At 56.5% G+C, this 24,074-nt stretch overlaps 1 protein-coding gene across 1 annotated transcript; it reads left to right on the top strand.

Moving 5' to 3' along the window:
* Positions 1–288: 288 nt before the first annotated feature.
* On the top strand, positions 289–23,846 carry LOC140903228 (mucosa-associated lymphoid tissue lymphoma translocation protein 1). The gene is made up of 17 exons (XM_073324181.2): positions 289–387; positions 4,975–5,196; positions 6,929–7,095; positions 8,437–8,567; positions 8,987–9,137; positions 10,002–10,180; positions 10,480–10,576; positions 11,541–11,588; positions 11,934–11,972; positions 12,745–12,948; positions 14,450–14,627; positions 15,901–15,975; positions 17,293–17,420; positions 17,549–17,698; positions 18,283–18,440; positions 19,435–19,569; positions 20,552–23,846. The coding sequence occupies exons 2-17, from the start codon at positions 5,060–5,062 to the stop codon at positions 20,909–20,911; spliced, it is 2,337 nt and encodes a 778-aa protein (XP_073180282.2). The 5' UTR covers positions 289–387; positions 4,975–5,059; the 3' UTR covers positions 20,912–23,846.
* The last annotated feature ends 228 nt before the right edge of the window (positions 23,847–24,074 follow it).

Here is a 24,074-nt window from a genome sequence, read left to right as displayed (position 1 = left end):
TGGTTCCCAGGGCTCAGCTGTGTGCGCTGGGCTGGGCGATGGCCATGCAGGCCAGCCTCACCTCAGGGGTAGCGCTGTGGGAGCAGAGGGGTCTATGCTGGGTGTGAGCTGGGGCCCAGCACGGCTGCAGTTAGGGCTCAGGAAGCTGCTCACAAAAGCAGAAGTGCCGTGTACTGCAGCGTGGGGGGACTTTTGTTTTTAACCCTCGTTTCCTGTGCGTGGGCTTCAGAGCTCGGTGACACGGCTCTGCACAGCTGGGGCGCAGGCAGTGTCCGTGGACGGGCGTGCGGAGGGCTGCCATCTCCAGGCTCTGAGCAGCGCTGGCAGGAGCAGGTGGGTTTCTCCAGCATCCCGGCTGTCTCCGAAGGTGTCTCTGCTCTGCCAGGGGTGAGTACACTGTTGCCGACTCCTTGCTGCTCAGACTTCAGCCCTCCCCTCCACTTCCTCCCATGCTCCCCTCCCTGCGTGCCTCTTCCCATTCACCGCTTGGCCCCCGCAATCTCCCCTGTGCCCACCCTGCGCAGGCCGTGTCTGCAAAGCCTTAATTCCACCCTTCCAAGCATCCGGCACCCTCAGCTCCATTGCCATCAGCCTCTTTGAGGATCAGGCCCTAGGCTGGTAAATCCAACAGGGAGGGGCGCAGCCTCCCTTGCAGTGCCAGCAGGCTGGTCGCAGGAGAGAAAGGACATGCCTGTGGTTAAGGCAATGGGGGGGCAGGACTCCTGGGTTCTATTCCCAGCCCTGCCAGAGAGTTCCTGTGTGACCTTGGGCGGGTCACTCTTTCTCAGGCACTGCAGGTCCTGCTATTAGAGCTGCATGAGATGGAGCCAATAAGAGGTTGCTCAGCTCCCCCCTAACCAGGATCAAGGCAGGGCAGCTCCCCACTTGGGTCGCTACAATAACATTGCAATGGAGGAAAATAACAGAGAGGAGCTCCAGGGCTGGAGGAAACTGGAAGCGGGGAGGGTTCCCGGCAGTAACCCCCTGACCCTTAGAGGTCAGCCAGGCTTACAACACCTCTAGCAGGAGTCTGAGAAATCCCAGCCCTCCCCCCCCCCCCCATTCAGAACACGAGACTCAGAGGCTGAGGCCTAGACAGTGCAGCCTAGGGGTCAGAGCACGGGACGGGGAGCCTGTGACATACCACAGTACAATCCAGACTAATGAGAAGCTCAGCCGTCCTGGTCCTGCAACCTTGGTGCCTTACGATGTCTTGCTGAAGTGGCTTCCACCTGGGCCACTCACAAACAGCTTCCAGCAAGCAAGCCACACCCTGTGTGTCTTTGTGCAACTGCAGCCTGCCAGCCACACTGAGGTTACACACCCTGCTCTCACCAGCCTGGGTTATATTGCAGGGTGACACCAAAACACCCCCAGTCTTAGACGGTCCCTCAGTAATGTATGTCCTCTCCTGGACAATACAAGCTATATTAAGTCTATTTCTTTCATAGAAATAATATGCACACAACTTGCCACCCCCAATGGAGTTTGTCAGACACTTTAATTTGAACACACTGGGTTAGATAAAAGAGTAAAACAAGTTTATTAATTACAAAGAGAGCCATTTTCAATGAGTACAAGTAACAAGGCAAAAAAGTCAGAAATGGTTACAAGAACAATAGAGTTAAGACATTTCCTAATGCTGAACTTAACAAACTCTATCAGATTCAAGCAAAGTTTCTTACCATATACTTTCAGCAGTCTTACTGACCAAACCCTGTAGGTTAGGACCCCTTCTCCAAGAATCCAATGAAGGCTTCCTTTGTTGCTTCAGGTGCAGTGAATCTGATGGGCAGGGAGAGAGAAAGAGGGGACCGGTGGGGTTTTTGTCTTTCCTTTCTATAGTTTCAGTCCTCCTCTTGAAAAACATTTCCAGGTGGGCACTAGAAGGAAAAGAGTCTGCATGGAAGGATGTTCCCTGCTGCTTTTTCCTCATCGTTTAAGCTTCCTTTGTTTCCCTTCCAGCTGATGACTCTGTTTACTGCTTAAATGCAAATTAAGCAGAGGACACATTCCTTTGATTAGGACAGGCCTGTTTGCCACCCTCAGTTTGGAACATGTTTTAATAAAGCCACACAGTGGCATCACATACAAGGTTACCACACAGGTTTTATCAGGACGTTACTGATCAACAAATTATGAGTTTTCAAATGATATCTCACAAGGAGTACTTTGTACAAAGATTATTACAATAGTGTGTCAGGTGTGAGTACAGGGGTACGTCATTCTGCCACAGAGCCAAATTCCAATCCTGATGCCAACACTGAGGCCAGTGCCCACGTGTCTTTCCCAGGCGCTCTCCCACCCAGGCCTGGGAGGCGGCTATTAGTACATTACTGTATCCCCCCTGCCCTAAACCCCGCTGAAACCCATCTACCAGGTCCCAGGGGCAGGATCACTCTGTCTGGGGCCCTTTGCCTAAAACAAATCAGACTCCAGCTCAAGCCTCCACCCAGGTCTGGGCTCCTACTTCTGGCTCTGGGAAATTAAAATAACCCCTCCTGGGTCCCCTTTAGAGGGGGCTCTTCCCCCTCGCCAGCGCTCAGCGCCCTTGGAACACAAAGAGCTTTTCATCGAAGAGAAACCAGTCCAAAGAACCATGATAACCCAGGTCTAGATTTACCTGTAAGAACCTGAGCCACCTAAACCAGGCATCAGGCGTCTGGATGGCCTCAGGGGCAGAGACCCAGGACTCCACTGGCTTGTCTTCCTGGCAGAGTTACCTCGAGTTACACTTCCAGCATCACCCCTCGCTGGAGTCCCACAAAACCCTTCACTGCTGTGACGGTGCTGTTTACACCAGCTGACTGCTCTGCCCCCTCCAGAGCACAGGCTAACGAGCTGCGCAGCATGGTGGCAGGCTTGCTCCACTGGACTGCTGCTCATCCTCCAACACCTTTCCACAATTCCGCCCCTGCCGCACCAGCAAGTCCAGAAAGGACAAACGAATTTCCACTTACTGCAGCGCCAAGGCCTTCTGTCACGCCCGAGGAGGGCCACACCCAGTGTGGACACAGCAGGTGGGATTCCACAGTGGAGCTGCTCTCATGCGAGCAAGGCTAACTCGAGTTCACTGTGCAGTGAAGACAGATCCCAGGCTGTCCACAAGCCCCACCCCCCTAAAGCCCTCTTGTGGTTCTCATCTGCTGGTCTGCTCCCGCCCAAAGAGAACCGTGCGGCTACCCGGCCCAGCTCTGCAATATCAGCTCCGGTCCTGCTGGCCCAGGATCCTGGGAAGTCAGCTCTGGCAGGCGTGGCGAACAGGGTGCCGCGGGCTGACAGAGATCTCAGCCACGTTCCACTGCTGCTGATGGCTACGCCAGCTCTGCATGATTATCTCCCCCACTGCTCCAGCCCCACAGGTTCACTCCACACAGGAACCAAACTGCCACGTGGGGAACCCAGAGCAAAACAAGACCCTTGAGTAGGAGAACCCCAGCTAGAGCTAGAACCCCAGCTCCTTGCAGTGATCCATCCGGTCTTTGCTCCAAGATTTCCTCTACTCTGAGGAGGATTTCATTCCAAACCACGGTCTCCTCGCCCCTCGGGCCAGGTGACCCCACCCTGGGCATATTCTGGCCAAACCATCAGCACTTTGGAGGGTTCAATACTAATCTATTGTCATTGACACAGTCAGAACAGAAATCAGTTCCAACCAGAGCGTCCAAGGGCAGTAGAGGGAATTCTGCGTAAGCAAGATGCATCCAGGAGGCTAACTAGAGAGGGCTGTTCCCCTTCTCCCCATAAAGTGTGCAGAGCGCCAGCCCTAGGGAACATCTACACGCCTTTTACAACCCAGGGCAGCGAGTCTGTGGTGCTAAAATCAGCTGTTTGGCCTTGGACTGAGCCTGAATGGCTACACACAGAAGGGGGGGGGGGATATGGGGGCGGAGTCATGTGCCCCATGAGATTTCGGCCAGGGTGGGAGTCGGGCTGAACACAGCTGAGGGGGATGTGCCTGGGAAAGGCACCAGCCCCCAGCCTCACTAGGAGGTCCCAGAGCAGGGAAGAGAGGCGGGGCGTGGGGAAGCCCACTGAGTCCGGTTCCCTTCCTCGCCCGCAGCTCAGCAGTCGGTGTCCGGAGCTTGCTCCAGCCCGGGAGAAGGAAGCGGGGAAGGAGCTGTGAGGGGCGTGGGTGGGGACAAGGTGGTGCCAGCTTGGAAGGGTCTGGGGGGGCGCAAGGGGAGTGGGAAAGGGACCAGATGCGACACCGTCACATGCCCCCCCAAACCTTTAAATTGTGCCTTTCCCCCAGAAAGAGTTACGGGTGGTTTCTGTCTAGCACCAGAGCATAAGCCCCACGTGCCCAAGTCTTCGGACCCAGGCTTTGAGCTCTTGCCGTGTGGACGTACTCTGTCTTCTGGCCTGCGCCCTACGGCCCCATCAGAGGGCTTGAAACTCCTTGGGTTTCGGCTTATTTTGTGCTAGAGTGTTTTGTGCTAAAGTAGCTAGAGATCCTTTGATAACTTCTGTGTCTCCTGAATGTACCAGCTAGGAGGAGTTTGGCATTTTTGCTGTCATGGCCTTCCAGAACAGGTAGTAAGTGGCCGTGGACCTCATGTTCAGTCAGATTATTTTGTTGCCTGTTGATCATTCCTTTGGGGGTGGGGGACAAAGGAGGGGGGGTTGTACCCCAGCAGAATGGGCTGTGGGTTCAGCCTCCTAACCCGCGCTGCCGCCCTGTTGGCACTTCCCCGGTTGCAGGCTTGCCTGACTCTCCCCCCTTGCTGGCCCCCGGGCTACGGGATAGGGAGCTGCTGCTCCAAACAGCCAGCACTCCTGAGGGGCACTTTGATGGGCGATTTGTGGGAGCAGGGATGGATGTCAGGCCAGGGAGGGCGGCTGCCCGTGGGAGATGCCTAGCTATTTTGCCCCCTGCTCTCAGTTCAAACAGGAGCTATTCAGGAGCCGTTGGCTGTGTTGCCCTCCTCAGAATGATTCTCCGCCAACGCTGGCTGTGTTTTCTGTGCCCAGGTGGATGCTGGTTCGGGATCAGCGGGGAACAGGCCACCTGACACCTCCCAGGGCTTGAGGCAGAAGGAAGGGGCCAGGCGGGTCAATGGCTGACGGGAGTGTGCCCCTCGGCACCCTGGGAGAAGGTGCCTTGGCCAGGCTCTGTGAGCTCCTGGACAACTGCAGCCGGGGCTGGAGGAAACTGGCTGAAATCGCCGGTGCCGAGAAACGCTTCAAATGCAGGTGGAGGAAGCGTGGGGGCACAACAGGCTTCGGGCACCGATCCGGGCAGCGCGTCCGCGGGCGACATGTCAGTGCAGCGGCCTCGCCAGCCTGCCGGTCCCAGTGCATGTGCTTGTGTGCAGCGGGGGCTGGTGTGGGGAGTGCACGTGTGTGTGTGTACGAGCAGACGCGGGGGGGGGTGTAGGTGATGCTCCTGGGTATGAGTGGTCACACTCGTGTGTGTGTGTGTGTGAGAGAGGGTAGGGGTGTCATCGCAGTGTAGGCTGTGGTATGAAGTGTGTGTGTGTGTATACAGTGCGCGCTGTTCCAGTGAAGGCTGGGGGTGTGTGTGTGTGTGTGTGTGTGTGTGAGAGAGAGAGAGAGAGAGAGAGAGCTGTCCCAGTGTAGGCCCCATATGTGTGTAGATGTCACAGGGCAGGCTGTGGGGTCTGTGTAGAGTGTTTCCTGTCCCAGTGGAGGGTGTGTGCTGTCCCAGTGCGGGCTGTGGGGGGTGTAGGGGGTGGGGTGTCCCAGTGCGGGCTGTGGGGGGTGTGGGGGTGGGGTGTCCCCGTTCAGGCTGTGGGGGGTGTAGGGGGTGGGGTGTCCCCGTTCAGGCTGTGGGGGGTGTAGGGGGTGGGGTGTCCCAGTGCGGGCTGTGGGGGGTGTGGGGGTGGGGTGTCCCCGTTCAGGCTGTGGGGGGTGTAGGGGGTGGGGTGTCCCCGTTCAGGCTGTGGGGGGGGTGTAGGGGGTGGGGTGTCCCCGTTCAGGCTGTGGGGGGTGTAGGGGGTGGGGTGTCCCCGTTCAGGCTGTGGGGGGTGTGGGGGTGGGGTGTCCCCGTTCGGGCTGTGGGGGGTGTAGGGGGTGGGGTGTCCCAGTGCGGGCTGTGGGGGGTGTAGGGGGTGGGGTGTCCCCGTTCAGGCTGTGGGGGGTGTGGGGGTGGGGTGTCCCAGCACAGGCTGTGGGTGGGGTGGGGGTGGGGTGTCCCCATTCAGGCTGTGGGGGGTGTAGGGGGTGGGGTGTCCCAGTGCGGGCTGTGGGGGATGTGGGGGTGGGGTGTCCCAGTGCGGGCTGTGGGGGATGTGGGGGTGGGGTGTCCCAGTGCGGGCTGTGGGGGGTGTAGGGGGTGGGGTGTCCCCGTTCAGGCTGTGGGGGGTGGGGTGTCCCAGTGCGGGCTGTGGGGGGTGTAGGGGGTGGGGTGTCCCAGTGCGGGCTGTGGGGGATGTGGGGGTGGGGTGTCCCCGTTCAGGCTGTGGGGGGTGGGGTGTCCCAGTGCGGGCTGTGGGGGATGTGGGGGTGGGGTGTCCCAGTGCGGGCTGTGGGGGGTGTAGGGGGTGGGGTGTCCCCGTTCAGGCTGTGGGGGGTGGGGTGTCCCAGTGCGGGCTGTGGGGGGTGTAGGCGCAGGATCTGATGGTCATGGCTGTGCCAGTGAATGGAAGTCGGGGGTGAAGAGAAAGGGCCCCCAGGTGCTCTAAGGATGGTGGGTGTCTCAGCCTGGATCCCCTACCCGGGAACGTTTCCCCGGCTGTAGCACATCTCCTGCGTAGATCTCCAGGTGGGTTGGGATCATTATCCCTGAGACACAGGCCATCCCGCAGGGCAGAGCCAGGCTGAGCTGAGCACCTGGGTCTCCTGCATCCCCATTCCCCGCCCTCTCCACCAGACCACGCGGCCTCCCACTCAGAAGCTGAGGCCGTCTCCCCAGCCACAGGATTGAAAGGGTTCATGTTGTTTTGTGTTTGCTGTGGGTTCCCAGCGAGGAGGAGCTGGAGATGTGTTCCCTGAAGGTCCTGGAGCCCTGCGGGAGCCCCAGCCAGTGCCTCTTGCAGCTGCTGTCAGAGCGGGACTGCACCCTCAAGTACCTGCTCTGCTGCCTGGATAAGATGGGACACACCGAGGCCTTCCAGTTTCTCTCCAGTGTCGGTACGGGCTGGTGGTTGGAGCAGGGACTGGGGGTCAAGATGCTGGGGTTCTGCTCCCCGCTCTAGGGTGAGAGTGAGGCTTGGTGGCTGGGTCTGGGTGTCAGGGAGCAGGGGTTCTTCTCCTGCTCTAGGGTGGGCGTGAGGTCTGGTGGCTGGGTCTGGGGGTCAGGGTGTGGGGTTCTGCTCCCCGCTCTAGGATGGGAGCGGGGTCTGGTGGCTGGGTCTGGGGGTTCTGCTCCCTGCTCGAGGATGGGAGCGGGGTCTGGTGGCTGGGTCTGGGGGTTCTGCTCCCCGCTCTAGGATGGGAGTGGGGTCTGGTGGCTGGGTCTGGGGGTTCTGTTCCCCGCTCTAGGATGGGAGCGGGGTCTGTGTGGCTGGGTCTGGGGGTTCTGCTCCCTGCTCTAGGATGGGAGCGGGGTCTGGTGGCTGGGTCTGGGGGTTCTGCTCCCTGCTCGAGGATGGGAGCGGGGTCTGGTGGCTGGGTCTGGGGGTTCTGCTCCCCGCTCTAGGATGGGAGTGGGGTCTGGTGGCTGGGTCTGGGGGTTCTGCTCCCTGCTCTAGGATGGGAGTGGGGTCTGGTGGCTGGGTCTGGGGGTTCTGCTCCCTGCTCTAGGATGGGAGCGGGGTCTGGTGGCTGGGTCTGGGGGTTCTGCTCCCCGCTCTAGGATGGGAGTGGGGTCTGGTGGCTGGGTCTGGGGGTTCTGCTCCCTGCTCTAGGATGGGAGTGGGGTCCTGTGGCTGGGTCTGGGGGTTCTGCTCCCTACTCTAGGATGGGAGTGGGGTCTGGTGGCTGTCACTGGCGGTCAGGACTCCTGGGTTCTAAGCCCCACTGTGGGAAGGTGTGGGAGGGCTCTGTTGGAGCAGGGAGCAGCAAGGCAGAATGGCTGGGTTCCAGAGAGTGTGAGCTGATGGCCGGAGCTGGGAGCCAGGACTCCTGATGGTGGTTGGAGTGGGGGCCCCAGGAATTTACAGGTGAAGGGAAATTGTGTGAGGGGAGTGTAATGGAAACTATCTAAAACTACGGCAACTTACACACAAGCCGGATTCTTGCCGGAGGCTACGTCTACACCGGAAACTGCAGTGCTTCAGCAGCAGGGGGTTCTCCCGTGGGGGAGCTAATCCCTCTCCCGCAGGGGCGGAGCTGTGTTGCTGGAAGAATTCTCCCCTTGGCTTAGCGTCAGCTGTGCTGGGCCTTTGGTCGACTTCACTGTGATGCTCAGCGTGTGGATTTTTCACATCCCTGAGCAACGCAACTGGGTTAACGTCTGAGTGTAGACCAGGCCTGTGACATGTTCCTGGGGGGGCCTGATTGCCCAGGGGTTTGTTCTTTCCTCTCTTGCAGTCCAAGAGTCCATCAGGATCGTGGTGCAGCCCGAATCTCAGGTGGTTACAGAAGGGACCACAGCGTCTTTCACCTGCTGGGCGACGGGGCCCCCGGGACTCAATTACCAGTGGTTCTGTGGGAAGCAGGAGGTAAGGCTTGGGGAGGGAGGAGGGAAAAGGGAAAATCTCCAGCTTAATAAATTAATCAGTCAATAAATCTGCAGCAGCAGCATGGTCTGGTGGGAGGAAAACAAGTCCCAAGGCCTGGCTGTTCCACTGACACACTGAGTGGCCTTGGGCAAGTCAAATTTGGGGGGGGGCCCAGCTTGAGACACAAAGGGCCAAGCAAAGCATCCCCAGCTCCAGCTGAAGCCAATGGATTCATTGGTGCCTGGACAGTGCAGGCAATGCTCTGTGTCAATGTTAGGTGGTATTATTAGACCATGCAGCCTCCCAGCACAGCCCCCGTGGAGGGTGGGACACTTGGGGATGGATGGAGGGCGCAGTGCCAGGAGGCTGCATGGTTTCTGCTCCCTTCAACCTGGCATGTTTTATTTTGTGCCTGTTAGGTGCCCGGTGCCATCTCCCCTGAGCTGGTGATTGACCCAGCTTCTCTGCAGACCCCGGACTGGTACATCTGCCGCGTTAACCACAGGGCCAGCTTCACGTTCTCCAGGTGGGCCCGGCTCCAGGTCAAGCGAAGCAGCAGCCCTGCCTCAGGTAGGAGGGCAAGTCGCAGGGCTGTTTGCAGCAGCGGCAGGGAAAGCAGCTGGCAGGGCCAGCCAGGCAGTTGAGCTGTCTGGGAGCAGCTCCGTCTCGGCACTGTGTTGACTTGCAGATCCTGCCCTCTGGGCCTGGCCGAACCGGGAGGGCCGTGTACCGTCGATGTGGGTTTCATGCTTGTGCCTGGGATGGGCCTGCTGCCCAGTGGTACCAGCTGTGTCCTGTCCTGCAGTCCTTTCGCATGCCGAACTCCCATTGACTTCTGTGGGAGCTGTATATATGATCCCAGCCCTTAAACAGACTGCCTAACAGGCTGGGGTCACCAGGCCTTCCTGCCAGTGTATTACAGCTGGGGAAGGCAGTGTGGTCTAGTGGGTAGTGCACTGGACTGGGACTTAGGAGTCCTGGATGCTATTCCTGGCTCTACCAGTAGCCTGCTGGGTGACTTTGCCTCTGTGCCTCAGTGTCCCCATCTGTAGCCCATTGGGGGGCTCCTGCCCTCAATTCGTAAAGCACCGTGAGTTCTGTGGATATAAAGTGCTAGATAAGGGCTCAGGACTGCTGTTATGATGATTAACTGGAGGGGCCGGACAGTCTGGTCAATGCCCCAACTGGTGCTGTGAGCAGAGGGCGATCTGGGCTCTGGTGTGACGGAGTGCGCCGCTGCTCAGGCTGAGATGGGGCAGTGCCTGTTGGGATATACAGTCTCCACTGGCTGTGTCTCTGTATTGCCCACCTGCTGCAGGACTGCAGCCTTGGCTGCCCCTGCTTGAGCCTGCCCCGGGGCCTGGTCCCACATGAGGACTCCTGTGCCTGAGTTGTCCTGCCCAGGCTAGCGCTCTGTTCTCCACCCCCTTCCAGCGAGCGGCTATTGCCCGACAATGGTGGGACTGCAGATCCTCTGTCAGCCCCAGCCCTGCACCTTGGACGAAGGGGACTCCCTCCAGCTGCGGTGCGTGGCCATCGGGAACCCACCACCCCAGTACCAGTGGTTCCGAAACGGGAGTCCGATTGAGGGGGCGCAGAACTCCCACCTCCAGGTACCCTCCCTTGGGGTCTGGGCAAGGGCTGCAGGCTGGGCAGGAGGCCTGTAATGGGTTGCAGACTCTCGGTAAGGTGCTGTGGGCTCAGCAGCCCAAGGTGCGGGGGATCTGCAGTGCAGGACAGTGAGCGAGGGGTAATCCCCGGTTCAGCTCTCCAGGCCTAGCCCACCCAGGCACCTTCTATTGCATTCAGTGCCCGCAGTCCCCAGCTCACCAAAGGCAGATTCCTGGGAGCTCTAGCCCAGAGTGCAGGGTCCACCAGCTGGAACTTGCCTCTTCCTTTCCCCTCGCTGCAGGTGAAGCTGGTGACAACCGCAGAGAGAGGCCGCTATGCCTGCAAGGTATTTAACCTCTTCCAGGAGCTGTGGAGCCAGGCCACAGAGGTGGAGATTGGTGAGGACTCGTGTCAGGACTCGGGATCTGTAGCCACCCCCACCGCAGGCTATTGGCAGGCTTGGAACGGGGCCTTCAGAACCAAAGCTCAGCCCTCCATTACTCGAGCTAAAGGAGCAACTCTGTGCACGGGTAGCAGTAGTAGGCTGTTACCCTCTGTTGACCAACCGCTAGAGAACAGAAGCAACATTTTGCTCGCATGTTGGACCCTTGGCACACTGAGCCTGCAGGCAGTCCCCACCCCACCACCCTGCCCTTTGCACTCCAGGTTTGTTGCCTGTTTAACAAGTCCTCAGCAATCCCTGCAGGAGAGCTCTGAGGCTGCTGGGCAGGCTGTGAAGTGATGTGGTCAGTCCTATGTGAAAATCAGATAATCATGTGGGTTACATGCTAGTCACATGGCTTGGTGCAGCGGGGGAAGGTGCTTGATATCACAGCGATGGGCCTAGGCTGCCTTTTAAACCCAGGGAGCTCAGCAGGGGTCTCATGAACAGGTACTGGGGGTCACGACCACACTGGCTTGCTCATATTGTTAAATGGATGGGCCCCAGCTGCGTCCTGGCTAGACTGCAAGCGGGGGTGGGGGAGGAGTTGGAGACCCTTATTAAAATAATCCTCTGCCATGTTGGCCTGGAGTTCCCACCCCGGCATGGCCAGGGTCAGAGGGCACCACCTGCCCACCCTGAGCATTCCTGCCTCTAATACCTTTCTGGAGGCGTTGTGCGGGGAGCGGTCCCACCAAGCCTCGCCGAGGCCTGGGGTTGGGGGAAGAGACCACAGCGCCTCCTTATGGTGCTTCCTGTGCCTGTCTGCCAGCCCTACAGGGAGGACGGGGTTTGGGGCAAGGACTGTGGCATGAATGATCTCGGGCGTCTGTGGCCCCAATCAGCAGCCGGAGCTGGCGCTCACAGGCAGCCCTGCTCATCTCACCAGCCTCACTGCTTCACCCTTTGTTTTGTTCCAGGCCCACAGCTGTTTGCCTCCGGAGGCTCCTGGCGGGAGGAGGACACAGGTAGGTGAGGCCCACGTGGGTCCCACCCGGACCTAGGAGCTCCTATCTGAACACAGCTCCTCTGGGGCAGGTTAGGCATTGTCATGGCAGGCATGGCTTTTACATGTGCTAGTTAGTGGACTGGACTTCTTCTTTGTCCTCACCCAGCTTAGCTGGCTGCTGGGGGCCGAGTGCCTGCCCTACGGCCCAGGGGAGTGCTGCTCTCAGCATCTCTCCATGGGCAAGGGAGCTCCTGGGACTTGTGTTGTGTTGCTAGGGTTCCCACCCTGCCAAGGGGGCAGGGTCTACCAGCCATGGTGCCTATGTTGTGCTCAGAGAGGTGATCATGTGTCCCATTCTTTCCAGGGAGTGCTCCAGAGCACAGCGGCCCCAGCCAGCTGTACGGTAAGAGGCTGCATCCAAATCCCCAGGCCAGACCTCCGCTTAGAAATGGATCGAGAGATACAGCTCTCGGCCTTCCCCGCTTCATACGTGCATCCTCCTCCCGGGTGCCAATGCAGGGACCCATTCCAGACTGTTCTCCCAGCCAGCCCCTGTCTCAGCTGGCCTGTGGAGAAACATGTCTCCCACAACCAGGTCAGCTGAGCCATCCTCACGCGGGCTCCTCCCCAGGGATTGGGCATTGAACCAATGTGGATCCAGCCCTGCCCGTGGACGTGAGAGATGGAGAAGAGCCATCAGACCAGCCCTAGGATTGGCCTGGCAATGCAATCTCCAGGGCTCTGTCCATCTCCCACCTCCTCCACGGCTTTGCAGCATGTCCTACTGCCCCAAAGATGCACCACCCCCGCCGCAGACCTGGCACCCACTGGCAGGCAGCGAGGGCAGCATGCTGGCTATTTTAGGCAAAGCGTGTCCTTCAAGGGAGAGCCAAAGGCTTGTCTGGAGGGATGAGCCAGCTGGAGGGAGGACTCTGCCTTCGTTTGGAGTAGAGGTTTAGGCCCAGGGCTAAAACTTGGGTCCGACTAGTTACATCCCTGCTCTAGAGAGCCCATCCACAGCAGGTGGGGCAAGAAGCTGTCTGGGGTGGTGCTGAGTGTGAAGGGGAGATAGAAGCAGGGAGAGATTGAAGGTTCATCCCAAAGGGGCCAGGAGGGTTCCCCTCGTTCCCTCCCCATGCCCTTCAAGTGTTCCTCTTGTCCTTCTCCTGGGGCAGCCACAGACAAAGTGGCCCTCCTGATGGGCAACATGAACTACCTGCACCACAAGCATCTGAAAGCACCCATGGTGGACGTCCATGAACTGAGCAACCTGCTGCGCCAGCTGGATTTCAAGGTGGTCTCCCTGCTGGACCTGAGCAAGGACGAGATGCAGATGGCCGTCAACGAGTTCCTTCTCCTCTTGGACAAAGGAGTGTACGGTACAGAGGGAGCTCCCTATGTTGCTGGGTAGGGGTAGGAGAACCCCTTCTTTACTGGAGGAGGGGATGTCTGTGTGGTGTACATTGGTCTATGCTGGAATAGGCCATTTCCTTCCAGGGCCCCAGCCCCTCTGGGCAGACTAGTGCAGGCTGGGAAGGGCAGGACTTCTTCACCACTAAATACACAGGAAGGTTTTCATGAACATTTCAAAGTTTTCCCCAATTTTAAACTTAAAAAATGTTACCCCCTCGGTGGAGGCACTCGTTTCCTACCCTTCTTGTGGCTGGGAGGTTGGGCAGCATCTCGGGGGCTCAGGCAATAAAAGCAGAAGGTGATACGGTGTGATAGAGCGGGTGTATTTTAGATAGTTGTATCATTTCTCTTAATCACCCTCATTCACTTGTCCAAGTGCCAGAAGGGAGTTAGCACTGAGTGATTGTCACCAACTTTAGACTGTCTGGGAGGTGTGGGATTGGTAACAGCCCGGTGGTGGTCACAGACTCACCATGGGGTAGCAAGGAGCACTGGTGAATGCCCTTCCTTGCTCTCACTAATGCTCAGCACTAGCCTGGCCCACTGTACCTGTTCAGCATGCCATGCAGCCCAGGGACCAGCGTCACGATAACTCAGCGTTATTATTAAACATGTCAATGGAGGTGGTGCCTGGGCCAGTGCTGGGCGCTGTACAGACATACAGAGGGCGCGGAGCTTACGGTCTGAATGACAGGAAGGTAATGGGGCCATAAGGAGAAGTGAGTGAGCAGGAGGGAGGGATGGGGCGACAGGAAGACAAATGTAACAGGAGCTGGGTATCCCCTAGCTCGACAGGTGCAGTGACCACAGTAGCAACCTAGGAGATGCCCACAGGAAAGTGCCCCAGCAGACACGGGGGCGAGGAGGGACTTGGAGGGACCAAGGGATGGCTGGAGGATTCTGTCTGGGTGCCTCCCCCTCGGGACAGGAGAGAGCACACGGATGCCTGTGGGAGAAGCCAAGCATGGGGCCCTGGAGCCTGGATTGTTAGCAGCTCAGTGGGAGCTGCCCGGAGATCAGGCCCAGCATGCTGGGTGAGGCCGAGCTGTGAAGGCTCTGTCATTAAGGACAGGGTTTGGATTAGCAGGCTTTGGCGGGGTGGCATAGCCAGAACCTGGATCCTGCTGAAGGCCTAAGGCAGGACATTTCTGGGCTTCTCCTCCTACAGTCTGGCCAAGAGAGGATCCCACAGTCCATTGCCGCAAGCAGGAGAGGGAACTCCAGTCAGTATGTCCCCAGGGATGGGCGGGAGGAACATGGCGAGCTGAGGAGGGTTGTGTGTAGATCAGACGGAGAAATGAGTGGGAAGGAGGAGGAGAACCTGAGCCCCCCCGGAATGGACTTTGCAGCCCTGGATGCAGTGGGCTGCAAGGCCAGCATTAGGAGGGTGGCAGAGACAGAGAAGGTGTGAGAGCAGCACAGACCGGTGCAGGTTGACGTGCTCTGCTCCTGCTCTCCCTCCCCCAGGTTTGCTCTACTACGCTGGCCATGGCTACGAGAACTTTGGAAACAGCTTTATGGTTCCTATTGATGCGCCAAGATCCTACACCTCGCAGCACTGCTTGTGCGTGCAGAGTGTGCTGCAAAGCATGCAGCAGCGGCAAACCGGCCTCAACATCTTCCTGCTGGACATGTGCCGCAAGAGGTGAGCACACCAGAGCCAGCCGCCCAGGCGCGGCAGGGCCAGGATGCGGCACTCGGCACAGTGCATACGTTCTCCCCTCCCGCGGACGCAGAGGGGGCACAGTTCTTGGCTGCCTGCTTTGAGGGCCTTGGCTGGAAGGTACTGTGTAAGTGCAAGGGACGTACGCAGCACGGGCGTGTGAAAGCAGTCCCTTGGCTTGCCAAAACACCAACACTCTCACATATACAGACACTGGTGCAAGCACACGTGTGACCGTGCTACCAGGTGTGAAATATAGCCACACACACTGAGGTCATGCACACCATGTGTGTCCATGTGCACACGTAGCTGCCTGCGGGCCTGTGTATACCCAGGGTTCCTACCCAGACGCATGCAAGAACATGCACGCAGAGGCAGCCATCACGCATTCCCACCCACAGGCGCATCGCCCCACTGCCCAGTGAAACCAGCTGTGATTACTCCTGAAAGGGGATGCCGGACAGAGAGAGAGAGAGGTCCCTTGTCAGAACTAACTCCAGTGCTTCCCCGGAGAGCAGCCATCCCCAGGGGAACCCCTGTGGAAAGGAGAACAGCAACAAATCCACAGCCAGGGGGCCAGAGTTCTTCTCCAGATACTCTGTCCTCTAGCCCAGTGTCCCGTTGGCGGCTGCCTGGGCTCCCAGCCCACACAGATGTTCTGCAAGGGCCATGCCAGTCACCTGCTGTAGGGCACTGAGCAGCTAAATACTCTTGGCCATTGAACCTGTGCAGCCTGACTGCTGCTAAGCTGGCAAGTGCCATGTTGCCCCATCACTGGCAAATGACACTATTCAACCAAGTAAAGACACTGTAGCCTCCAGGCGCAGACAGATTTAGATCTAGGCGCCCGCTTTTAGTATCCCGCTCGTTGGCCGATCTAACAGGTCTTCCCCAGCTAGGAGTACTGCACTGCTGCCAGTTGGTGTCTCCTTGTGTTGGCACAGTGGCTTCATGCTAACCAATCCATCGGGCTTGCATTGTTTCCAGCCCAGTCCATGTTTGTTCCTTACAGCATGTTTTGCAGGGCTTTGTCCTATCTGGGCCTGGGGGGCCCAAGCAACAGGGCTCCCACCTGAGGGACTAGTCCACTACCTCCCAGAGCTCACTGATAGGCAAGGCTCAGGCTGAATAGCATGAAACTTTCCTCTGCTCTTCTGATCAGAGCCCATTGGCATGGCCCAAGCCCAGAGGTCCAGAGCGACCATGGATTGTGTAGGTTTCATGCCCCTCATGAGGTGCTTCCATTTCTTTCCAGGAACCTGAACGATGACATCATCCCACAGGTGGGGGCGCTGCAGGTCACGGCCAACATCGTCTTCGGCTACGCCACGTAGGTGCTCCCTGTCACCTCCTGCTGGCCACAGTCACTCCTCATCTGTGTCCTCCTGGGGCTTGAGTGGGGGAACGGGCGCAGGGTCCATTACAGGGAACTGAACCCACCAGTCACTCTGCTTTTGGAGAGCTGCTAGCAGGGATGTGTCCTGCATGGGCCTCCTGGGAGAAAGGGCAATAATGCAGCATACCTCCATATTGCCTCTCACCCCAAGCTCTCCAAGAGGCAGCCTGGTCTAGAGGTTAGAGCACAGGGAGTCAGTGTCAAAAGAGCTGGGTTCGGTACCCCATTCTGCAGCAGCTTGGGCATGTCAGGTCCCTGCTCTGTGCCTCAGGCTCCTTCCCCCATCTATAATGTGGCCGTAACAATTCTTGGCCACCTGCTTTGAGCTCCTTGGCTGGAAGGTGCTAAGGGACTGTGGCAGAGCACTTTTAATTCATTACGCATCACAGTCCTCTTTGAAGAAGGTAGAGTTATCATCCCCCATTTAGAGATGTGGAAACTGAGGCACAGCAAGCCAAGCTGGCATTCCACCGCCCACATGGCTAATCCATGCCAAGCTGGACAGAGAACCCAAGTGTCCTGCCTCCGAGTCCTGGGCTTCGTTCTCCAAACAGCACTTCCCCCCAGCTGCATGTGCTGTGTATTTTGTTCAGCTCCACGTCTCTGTCCCAAGCCAGAACTTCTCCCCTCTGTAACTTGAGGGGAGGGGGCAACTTTCTGGGGCTGCTGCTGCTTTGGTGGGGTAGGTACGTCTGTCTCTCAGGCCTGCTGAGCTCTCGTGGTGGGGAGCTGTGTCATGAGCAGGCTCTGCAGGAGTGGAGAGCAGGGGGAATCCCCCCTCAGACTGGCCTTGGAGAGCAAAGCAAGGGGCCGGCTCCGGGGCCGGGGGCTCCACGAGAAGCAAGGCTCCGGTTCCCATTGAACCACAAGGGCAGCAAAGTCCCTGCAGCCCTGTGAAAAACCCATCTTTAGAACACAAGAGGATCCAAACTCTCTTCCCCCCTCATCTTAGCTATTGGGCTGCCTTGATAGGCCCTAGGCCCAGACCCAAACCTGAACTTCCCCAGGTTGTAAGGTTGTCTGGAGCCAGGGTCTTGGTTCCGGCCCATCTCTGGTGAGCCATCCTGCCTGAACCCGAAGCTTCCTCAGGAGTCTGAATCAAGCCAGCTGCTGTTGAGGCCAGGTTCCCAGGAGCAAAGTCTCAGTACATTCTGTGCTGAGCAGGAGAAAGGGAGCAGTTGGGTGTAGAAGAGTCTTCACCCCTCCTATGAAGGAGCTCCAGGCCTTAGCTCTCTTCCGTGCCCCTCTCAGATGTGTGGACGCAGAGGCCTACGAGCTGAGCCAAGGGGAGCTGTTCAATGGCATCTTCGTCAGCTTCCTGAAGCGATGGCTGCTGGAGGAGGAGAAGATCACGGTGCTGCTGGACAAGGTGGCGGAAGGTGGGTTATCCAGGGGCGAGGGTAGAATGGCTCTTCCAGGCCAGCCCATCACACCTCAGGACTGTCTGCGAGCAGCGGACTCAGCACTGTGCTGAAGTCGTTTGCCTGGCCCTGGTTGTGCCTTCCAGACATGGGAACCCTGGAGATCACGAAGGGCAGGCAAGCGCTGGAGCTGCGGAGTAACCTGTCCGAGCGACGAGCCCTCACCGACCCAATTAACCCATCTGAGGGCCCAGAGGAGATCTCTGTCAGGAACCTGCAATGGGCCAAGGCCCATGGTGAGCATCATGGCCCCGTCATCCCTGCTGACAGAGCAGTGGCGAGAGGCAGACAGTGAGAGAGGCCCTGTCCTGGAGTTGGGGGGGAAGGGGGTTACTCAGGGAGCCCCCAGGGGTTGCAGTGACTCGGGGAGGTCTCAGCCTATGGAGCAGGCATTGCAATGCAGTTACCCAGAAAGCACGGGAGTGGGCAGAGTGCCGTCAGTGCAGCCAACCATGGAGAGCCAGAGCACGGGGGAGGGGGGGGGCGCAGCTGGGCCCAGCAGGAAGCCTAGATCTCGTCAAACTTCTGCAAATGGCTTTGCTGCTATTGGCCCAGCTCTGATCAGGACAAGCACTGCTGGGATGGTCTTAGTGTCACAAAGCAGCTGCCATCAGGGAGCTCCACACTGACCCTGGGGACAGGACCCAGAGCCTCCTCCGCTCCCAAAGCGCAGGCCCCTGCCATGTGAGCTGAAGGAGAATCTCCATTAATAGTGTTAGTAGAAGAGGGCCCAGGACACACGGCTGAGCGGTTCTCATTCTGACCAGTGGGTGGCAGTGACACACACACGCGTATCACGGCCCCATTTCTTTGTTTGCAGTGCTTCCCGAAAGCCGATACCTCCAGTTCGACTGCGGGGCTCGGGTACAGCTGGGTTTCGCAGCTGAGTTCTCCAACATCTTGATCATTTACACCCGCATCGTCGAGATGCCACAGGAGATCACACGATGTGAAGCAAAACTCACAGATGTCCCGGAGGTGAGAGGCCCAGTGCCAGAGCCTGCCTGGCTCAGAGACCTGGCTCGGGATAACCGCGGGGTTGGGGGTTCAGCGCTGTGAACAACGGGGATGTGAGAGCAAGCGCTCGGCTAGGCCCATTCCCACGGGGGCGTTTCCCCTTCGCTCCAGAGAGTGGCTCAAGCAGCAAAGTCCCAGCTGCAGGGCAGCCCAGTTGGAGAGGTACTGCCTGACCAAGTGTCCCGGCTCCTACTCCTGCTCTACAGGACACCGGGGAGACCCCAGAAGGTCATGCAGGGATGTCAAACAAGGGGACGGTACAAAGAAACTGCCCCTGTGGCAGGAGCCAGCCACAGTTTGCAGTCCCTGACACGGCTCCCACTTAGCGCCTAACTGGCCTTTGGAATTCTGCCTTCACGCCTGACACCGTACGAGGAGAGAGGGCAGAGGAAGGCGCACCACAGAGGAAGGGGGGTCAGGCTGACAGGCAGGGCCCTACCGCTCAGCTCATCACCCCCTTCCTGGTCTCCCCAGAGGGAACAAGAAGCTTGCCTTATATAGTCCCACCTTTCCCAGCATTCCTTGCTGACCCCCCCTTCTGGACTGAACACAGAAAGAGGCTGTGCTGTGCTCGCAGCCTCCCTTCAAGGCAGCTGCCTCTTACAGGCACGACATCAGTGCCAGTGTTGCCAACTCTCACGATTTCATTGCGAGGCACTGGCATTGGGTGTGTTCCTTGAGCCCCAGCTCCTGGAGTCATGTGAAGATGCAGGAAGCTCACTCTTCATTTGGCAAGCGAGGACATGTCTATCCCTCCTGGCCGCAGTGAAAACGTGACCCTTAAAGGCTCTGAGCATGGAAAGCAATGAACCAGACCCCCCCCATTATTATTTTAAAAATCTCATGATTTCGGGGGCGCTGACTCATGATTTCGGACCACATGAGGTGGGCGGTTCCACAGCCTGATGCCCTCTTGTGCCTTGGCTGCCTTTGATGACAGTGTTGTCTCTGGCAGGAGCTGGACGTGGATTTGAAATTCACCAACAAGGAGAGCCCAGAGGAAATGGGGAGCAGCCTCGCCCTGGCCTGGAGCCTTAGTTTCCCCGATAGCTGCCTCTACAGCCGCCTCTGCAGCCTGCAGAAACTGAGGGTAAGTGCTGCCCCGCCCTGTCGGTGCTGGTCCTGGTGAGACCGCTGGCTGTGTAACCACACCCAAGGTGGAATGGACTCCGGCTCCCTCTCCTTTGGCTGCACAGCTTCCGCAGGGCCAACAGGGGCTAAAGGCGGGGAAAAAATAATGACCCTGAACGTGCAGAAGGAGGCCAAATGAAGCCCTAGTGTACATGGGCTGGCTCACTCCACTGCCTTCGGGGGACTCCTGCGCCCTGACACTGGGGTTCGGATCCTTCTCAACAGGGCACTCCAGCGCTGGGCCCCCTGGGGAAGGATTGCTGGGCTTTGCTGGAGTGAGTGACTGTTACCTTTGGGGCAGGGACTGTTTGTTCTGTGTTTGTACAGCGCCTAGTGCAGCGGGGTCCTGGTCTGGGACTGGGGCTCCTAGGCGCCCTGGCAATGCACATAATGAATAGCAGCCTCAGCGGGCAGCTCCCCATGCTACTACTGAATGTTATAGTGAATGGATCCAATGCATCCCTCAAGTAACGCCCAAGTTATTATCTAGTGGCACCTAGAGTCGCCAGCTGACAGAGGGCCCCATTTCCTGGGCAATGCACAGACAGTCCCTGCTCACAGACACACGCTAACAGGAGCCAGACAAAGGCAGTAGCATCCCCATTGTATAGCTGGAGAACCAAGGGGGAGAGAGGTGAAGTGATTTGCCAAGGGTCTGTGGCAGAGCTAATCTGACCCAGGTCTCTGGGTTCCCAGGCCAGTGCCTTCCCCACAAGTCCATCCTGAATGGTGCTGAGCCCCCGGAACAGAGTCCCAGCAGGATGGAGTTGGCACCATCAGGAGTCCACGGACCAGCATGGACCTTGTGGCTGGTGGTTAAGGAAAGGGCAGTGGGGAGTGATGTAGATGTCTTAAGGTGATAACAGTGTCACAGATGTAGATGTCTTAAGGTCCAGTCACATGCCCACCTGTGGTAACCGCGGTTCGTGGTGTCATTGCAGAAGGAACTGGTCTTCACCGTCTGCCTGCAGTACCAATACCAAGGACTCGATGACTTCATTGAGGAGAGCCAGTCAGTAAATATCGGGAAGCCACTGATTGCAAAGCTCAATCTGTGTGTCAGCGACGGGCCAGGGACAAACACCCCACTGGCCCATGCAGACTTGTGTGCAGATGCCTTGTCCGGCTCATTCCAAAGCATCAGGAGCATGGAGACCCCCGAGTCACCAGCTGCGTCAGAGGCCTACCAGAGTCTGCCTTGTGACTCGCACCTTGGCAACTGGTGTTCTGAGGATGGCCAGTGGGTAAACACCCCAGAGGAGAACCTGAGCCCTGAGATCCCAGGCTCTCACTCCATGTAGCGCTCGGGGTCTGGCATAAACGTCACCGTCCACTTCTTTTCCCAGTGTGGACCGAGGGAAACTGCTAGGGTCAGCTTCTGCCTTGGCCTCCACCCCATGCACAGTTGGGGGGGGGGATAGCTCAGTGGTTTGAGCATTAGCCTGCTAAACTCAGGGTTATGAGTTCAATCCTTGAGGGGGCCATTTAGGGATCTGGGGTAAAAATTTGGAATTGATCCTGCTTTGAGCAGGAGATTGGACTAAATGACCTCCTGAGGTCTCTTCCAACCCTGATATTCTATGATTCTCTGATCTGGGCCTGAGGACCTTTGGTGGGACCCCAGTGCAATGAACTGTAATCTGTGGGGGTTCTTGGGGCAGTTGGCCTTTACATGCCTCAGCTCATTACATTTAAAACATCGCCCAGCTGACTGGTCACTGGGGTGAGGTGGGTTGCTGGAGGACAGTGTGGTGGGACAATAAGGTGTCTGGAGTGTTCCTTGGGGTCTAGTTGAGGCCTTGGGCTGCCCCCAGTGGTAGGGTGTGGTCTGAAGGTGTCCCTTCTGGTATCCGCTCCAACTGCGACCAGGGTTGTTCCTCTCTCCTCCCTCCACCTGTTTTGCTCCGGTTTGCCCTGCCTATCTGGTGGTTTGGGACTGCTCATATTGATCAGCATAAGAAGCAAGACTTCCTGCTGAGTCCATTTTCTTATCCCATAAACACTGTTTTATTTCCTCCTTGGACATATTCAGGAATTGCTCCTGTATCATCAAATCCTGCATTCCTCCAAAGCTAGTTACATCCCGTCCTTTGAGCCATTTATCAAACAGATCTGTCATCCAGTTTACATAAGCCACATTGAAAGTATCTTGTCTCCTCATTGGTCATTTTGGGTCAGGTGCCAGCGAGGTTACCTTAGCTTCTTAACGCTTTACAGGTGAAAGGATTTTTACTCTGGCCAGGAGGGATTTTATAGCACTGTATACAGAAAGGCGGTTACCCTTCCCTTTATATTTATGACAGGAGTGCAGCAACTACACCAAAGAACAATGCAAATTGCCATGTTTGGTGCTCATTGGTGCCAGGTGCTGTTCAGCAGCTCCTAACAGGCCTGACAAACTCACTAAACCTAGTGCACTGTTTTCATGGCATTTATCCAAAACTGATATCATGGGAGGTCTCTAATGAAAGCTTATGACATACTGAGCCTCATAATCAGTGAGATGTATATATGGTTGATATTTAAGGAATTGTGTATTTGTATTAATTTTAAAGTCTGTGTCTAAGGCAGGGTCGACAAGCAGGTTTTTGCCAGCCAGAGGATGTATGGTCACCTGCCTGCCTCAGTTCACATGTCAATTAAGCATTGTAGCCCAGCACAACGGAAGCCCTTTTGCATAAGAAGTCAACATGAGGATGTGAAGTCAAAATAAAATCAGCACACCAGAGAATAAACCCTGGGGCAGGGCATCATTCTGCCTTTGGGGGCCAACAATGAACTTGGGGGATAGAAGAAGTCAAAAGGACACCTCTTTTTTATCCTGTGCCTGAGGAAGTAATCAAGCAGCCAGGGTTGGAATCGCTGCAAGCAGGCTTTGGGTGAGAATTGTCAGCTGACAGGTGGTTAGCCTGGTAAAGTTAAGTTTAGTCTCTAGAAGGTGACTATTGATGTTGTATATGTAACTTTTCTGTTTCCATTATCCTTATTCACTATCTCAGTAATCTTTTATAATAGACTTATGGTTGTTTTCACTATTAATATATCTCAGTGCTGTGGTGTTATACAGGAGCTGATCCTGAGTTGATTCAAACAAGCTTGTGTGTGCATTGTCCTGTTAGGGATAGCAAACCTGGTATTTCTGTGAGTAGCCAGTTACAGGGACTGGATATCACAGGAGAATGTGTCAAGGGGGCTCAGGGACTGGGGTACATCTATAGTTAACCTGCAAGGCGAAGACAGGGCTGTCATAGCCCAGAGAAGAATGTTTGAGTGGCTGAAAGGCAGGTGTTGTTAGAGAGCTGACACTCAGCCAGGCACAGGCAGGACTTCTTCACAGTGGAAGCAGGGGCTAACAAGGTGACTCACTGTCCTGGGTACCCTGAGAATCATCACAGGATCATGCCTTGATCACATTTATAGTATGCAAATAAAGTCCAGACCAGTGATATACGTATGTGATGCTTTAAAAGGGCCAGTTTCTCAAAGCTGAAAACAATGAGCCAAATCAGTTGGGAGGAAGAATTTAATCAGAAAAATGTGAATGATAATTGGGAATTGTTTAAGAACATTTTATTACATGCAGTAAAGTCACAATCCCACAACTGATAAAGACGGCCATATTGGTTAAAAAACTGAGCTGGTTTAGAGGGGAAGTGAAGACAGTTATTAAAAAAATAAATAAATAGTATATAACAAATGGAAGAAAGGGAAAGTTGATAATAATGAATATAAATCAGAAGGTAGGAACTGTAGAAATTGACAAGGGAAGCCACGGGACACAAGGCAAAATCTACATCCAGAAAGTTAAGTTTAATAAGGAGTTTTTAATGCACATTAGGAACAAAAAGGATCCTGACAATAGCTTGGTCGATTAGGAGATGAAATTTGTAGAATTATCAATAATAACAAAGAAAAGGCCAGTCAGCCCGACTTCAATGCCTGGGAAGCTACTAGAGCAATATATAAAACATTCCATTTGTGAATACCTGGACGATGAAGGGGTAATTACTAGCAGCCAGCATGAATTTATTAAGAACAAATAATGCCAAACTAGCTTGATTTTCCTTCTTTGAGAGGGTAAGTGATTTGGTGGATAGGGGCAATGCATTGTACCTGGATTTCAACAAGGCTTTTGACAGTCATGGAACATCAGGGTTGGAAGGGACCTCAGGAGATCATCTAGTCTAACCCCCTGCTCAAAGCAGGACCAATTCCAAATTTTCACCCCAGATCCCTAAATGGCCCCCTCAAGGATTGAGCTCACAACCCTGGGTTTAGCAGGCCAATGCTCAAACCACTGAGCTATCCCTCCCCTGCAGTCCCGCATGGCAATCTGATAGCTAAGCTGGAGAAATGTGGGCTGAGCAGACCTACCATTAGGTGGATGCATAATTGGTTAAACAACTGCAAACAAAGAGTAACTATTAATGGAATGATGTCAGATTGGAAGGAGGTCTCAAGTGG

This window comes from Lepidochelys kempii, chromosome 25, assembly GCF_965140285.1.
Source record: "Lepidochelys kempii isolate rLepKem1 chromosome 25, rLepKem1.hap1, whole genome shotgun sequence".
NCBI classification, from domain to species: Eukaryota; Metazoa; Chordata; order Testudines; family Cheloniidae; genus Lepidochelys; species Lepidochelys kempii.
Note: the sequence above shows the minus strand (reverse complement) of the source record. Positions and strands in the feature narration are given on the sequence as shown.

Coding starts and splice junctions, on each gene's coding strand:
- LOC140903228 (XM_073324181.2), top strand. CDS start 5,060: ATGGCTGACGGGAGTGTGCCCCTCGGCACCCTGGGAGAAGGTGCCTTG. Junction 10,181..10,479: donor CGCAGAACTCCCACCTCCAG/GTACCCTCCCTT, acceptor CCCTCGCTGCAG/GTGAAGCTGGTGACAACCGC. Junction 10,577..11,540: donor GGCCACAGAGGTGGAGATTG/GTGAGGACTCGT, acceptor GTTTTGTTCCAG/GCCCACAGCTGTTTGCCTCC.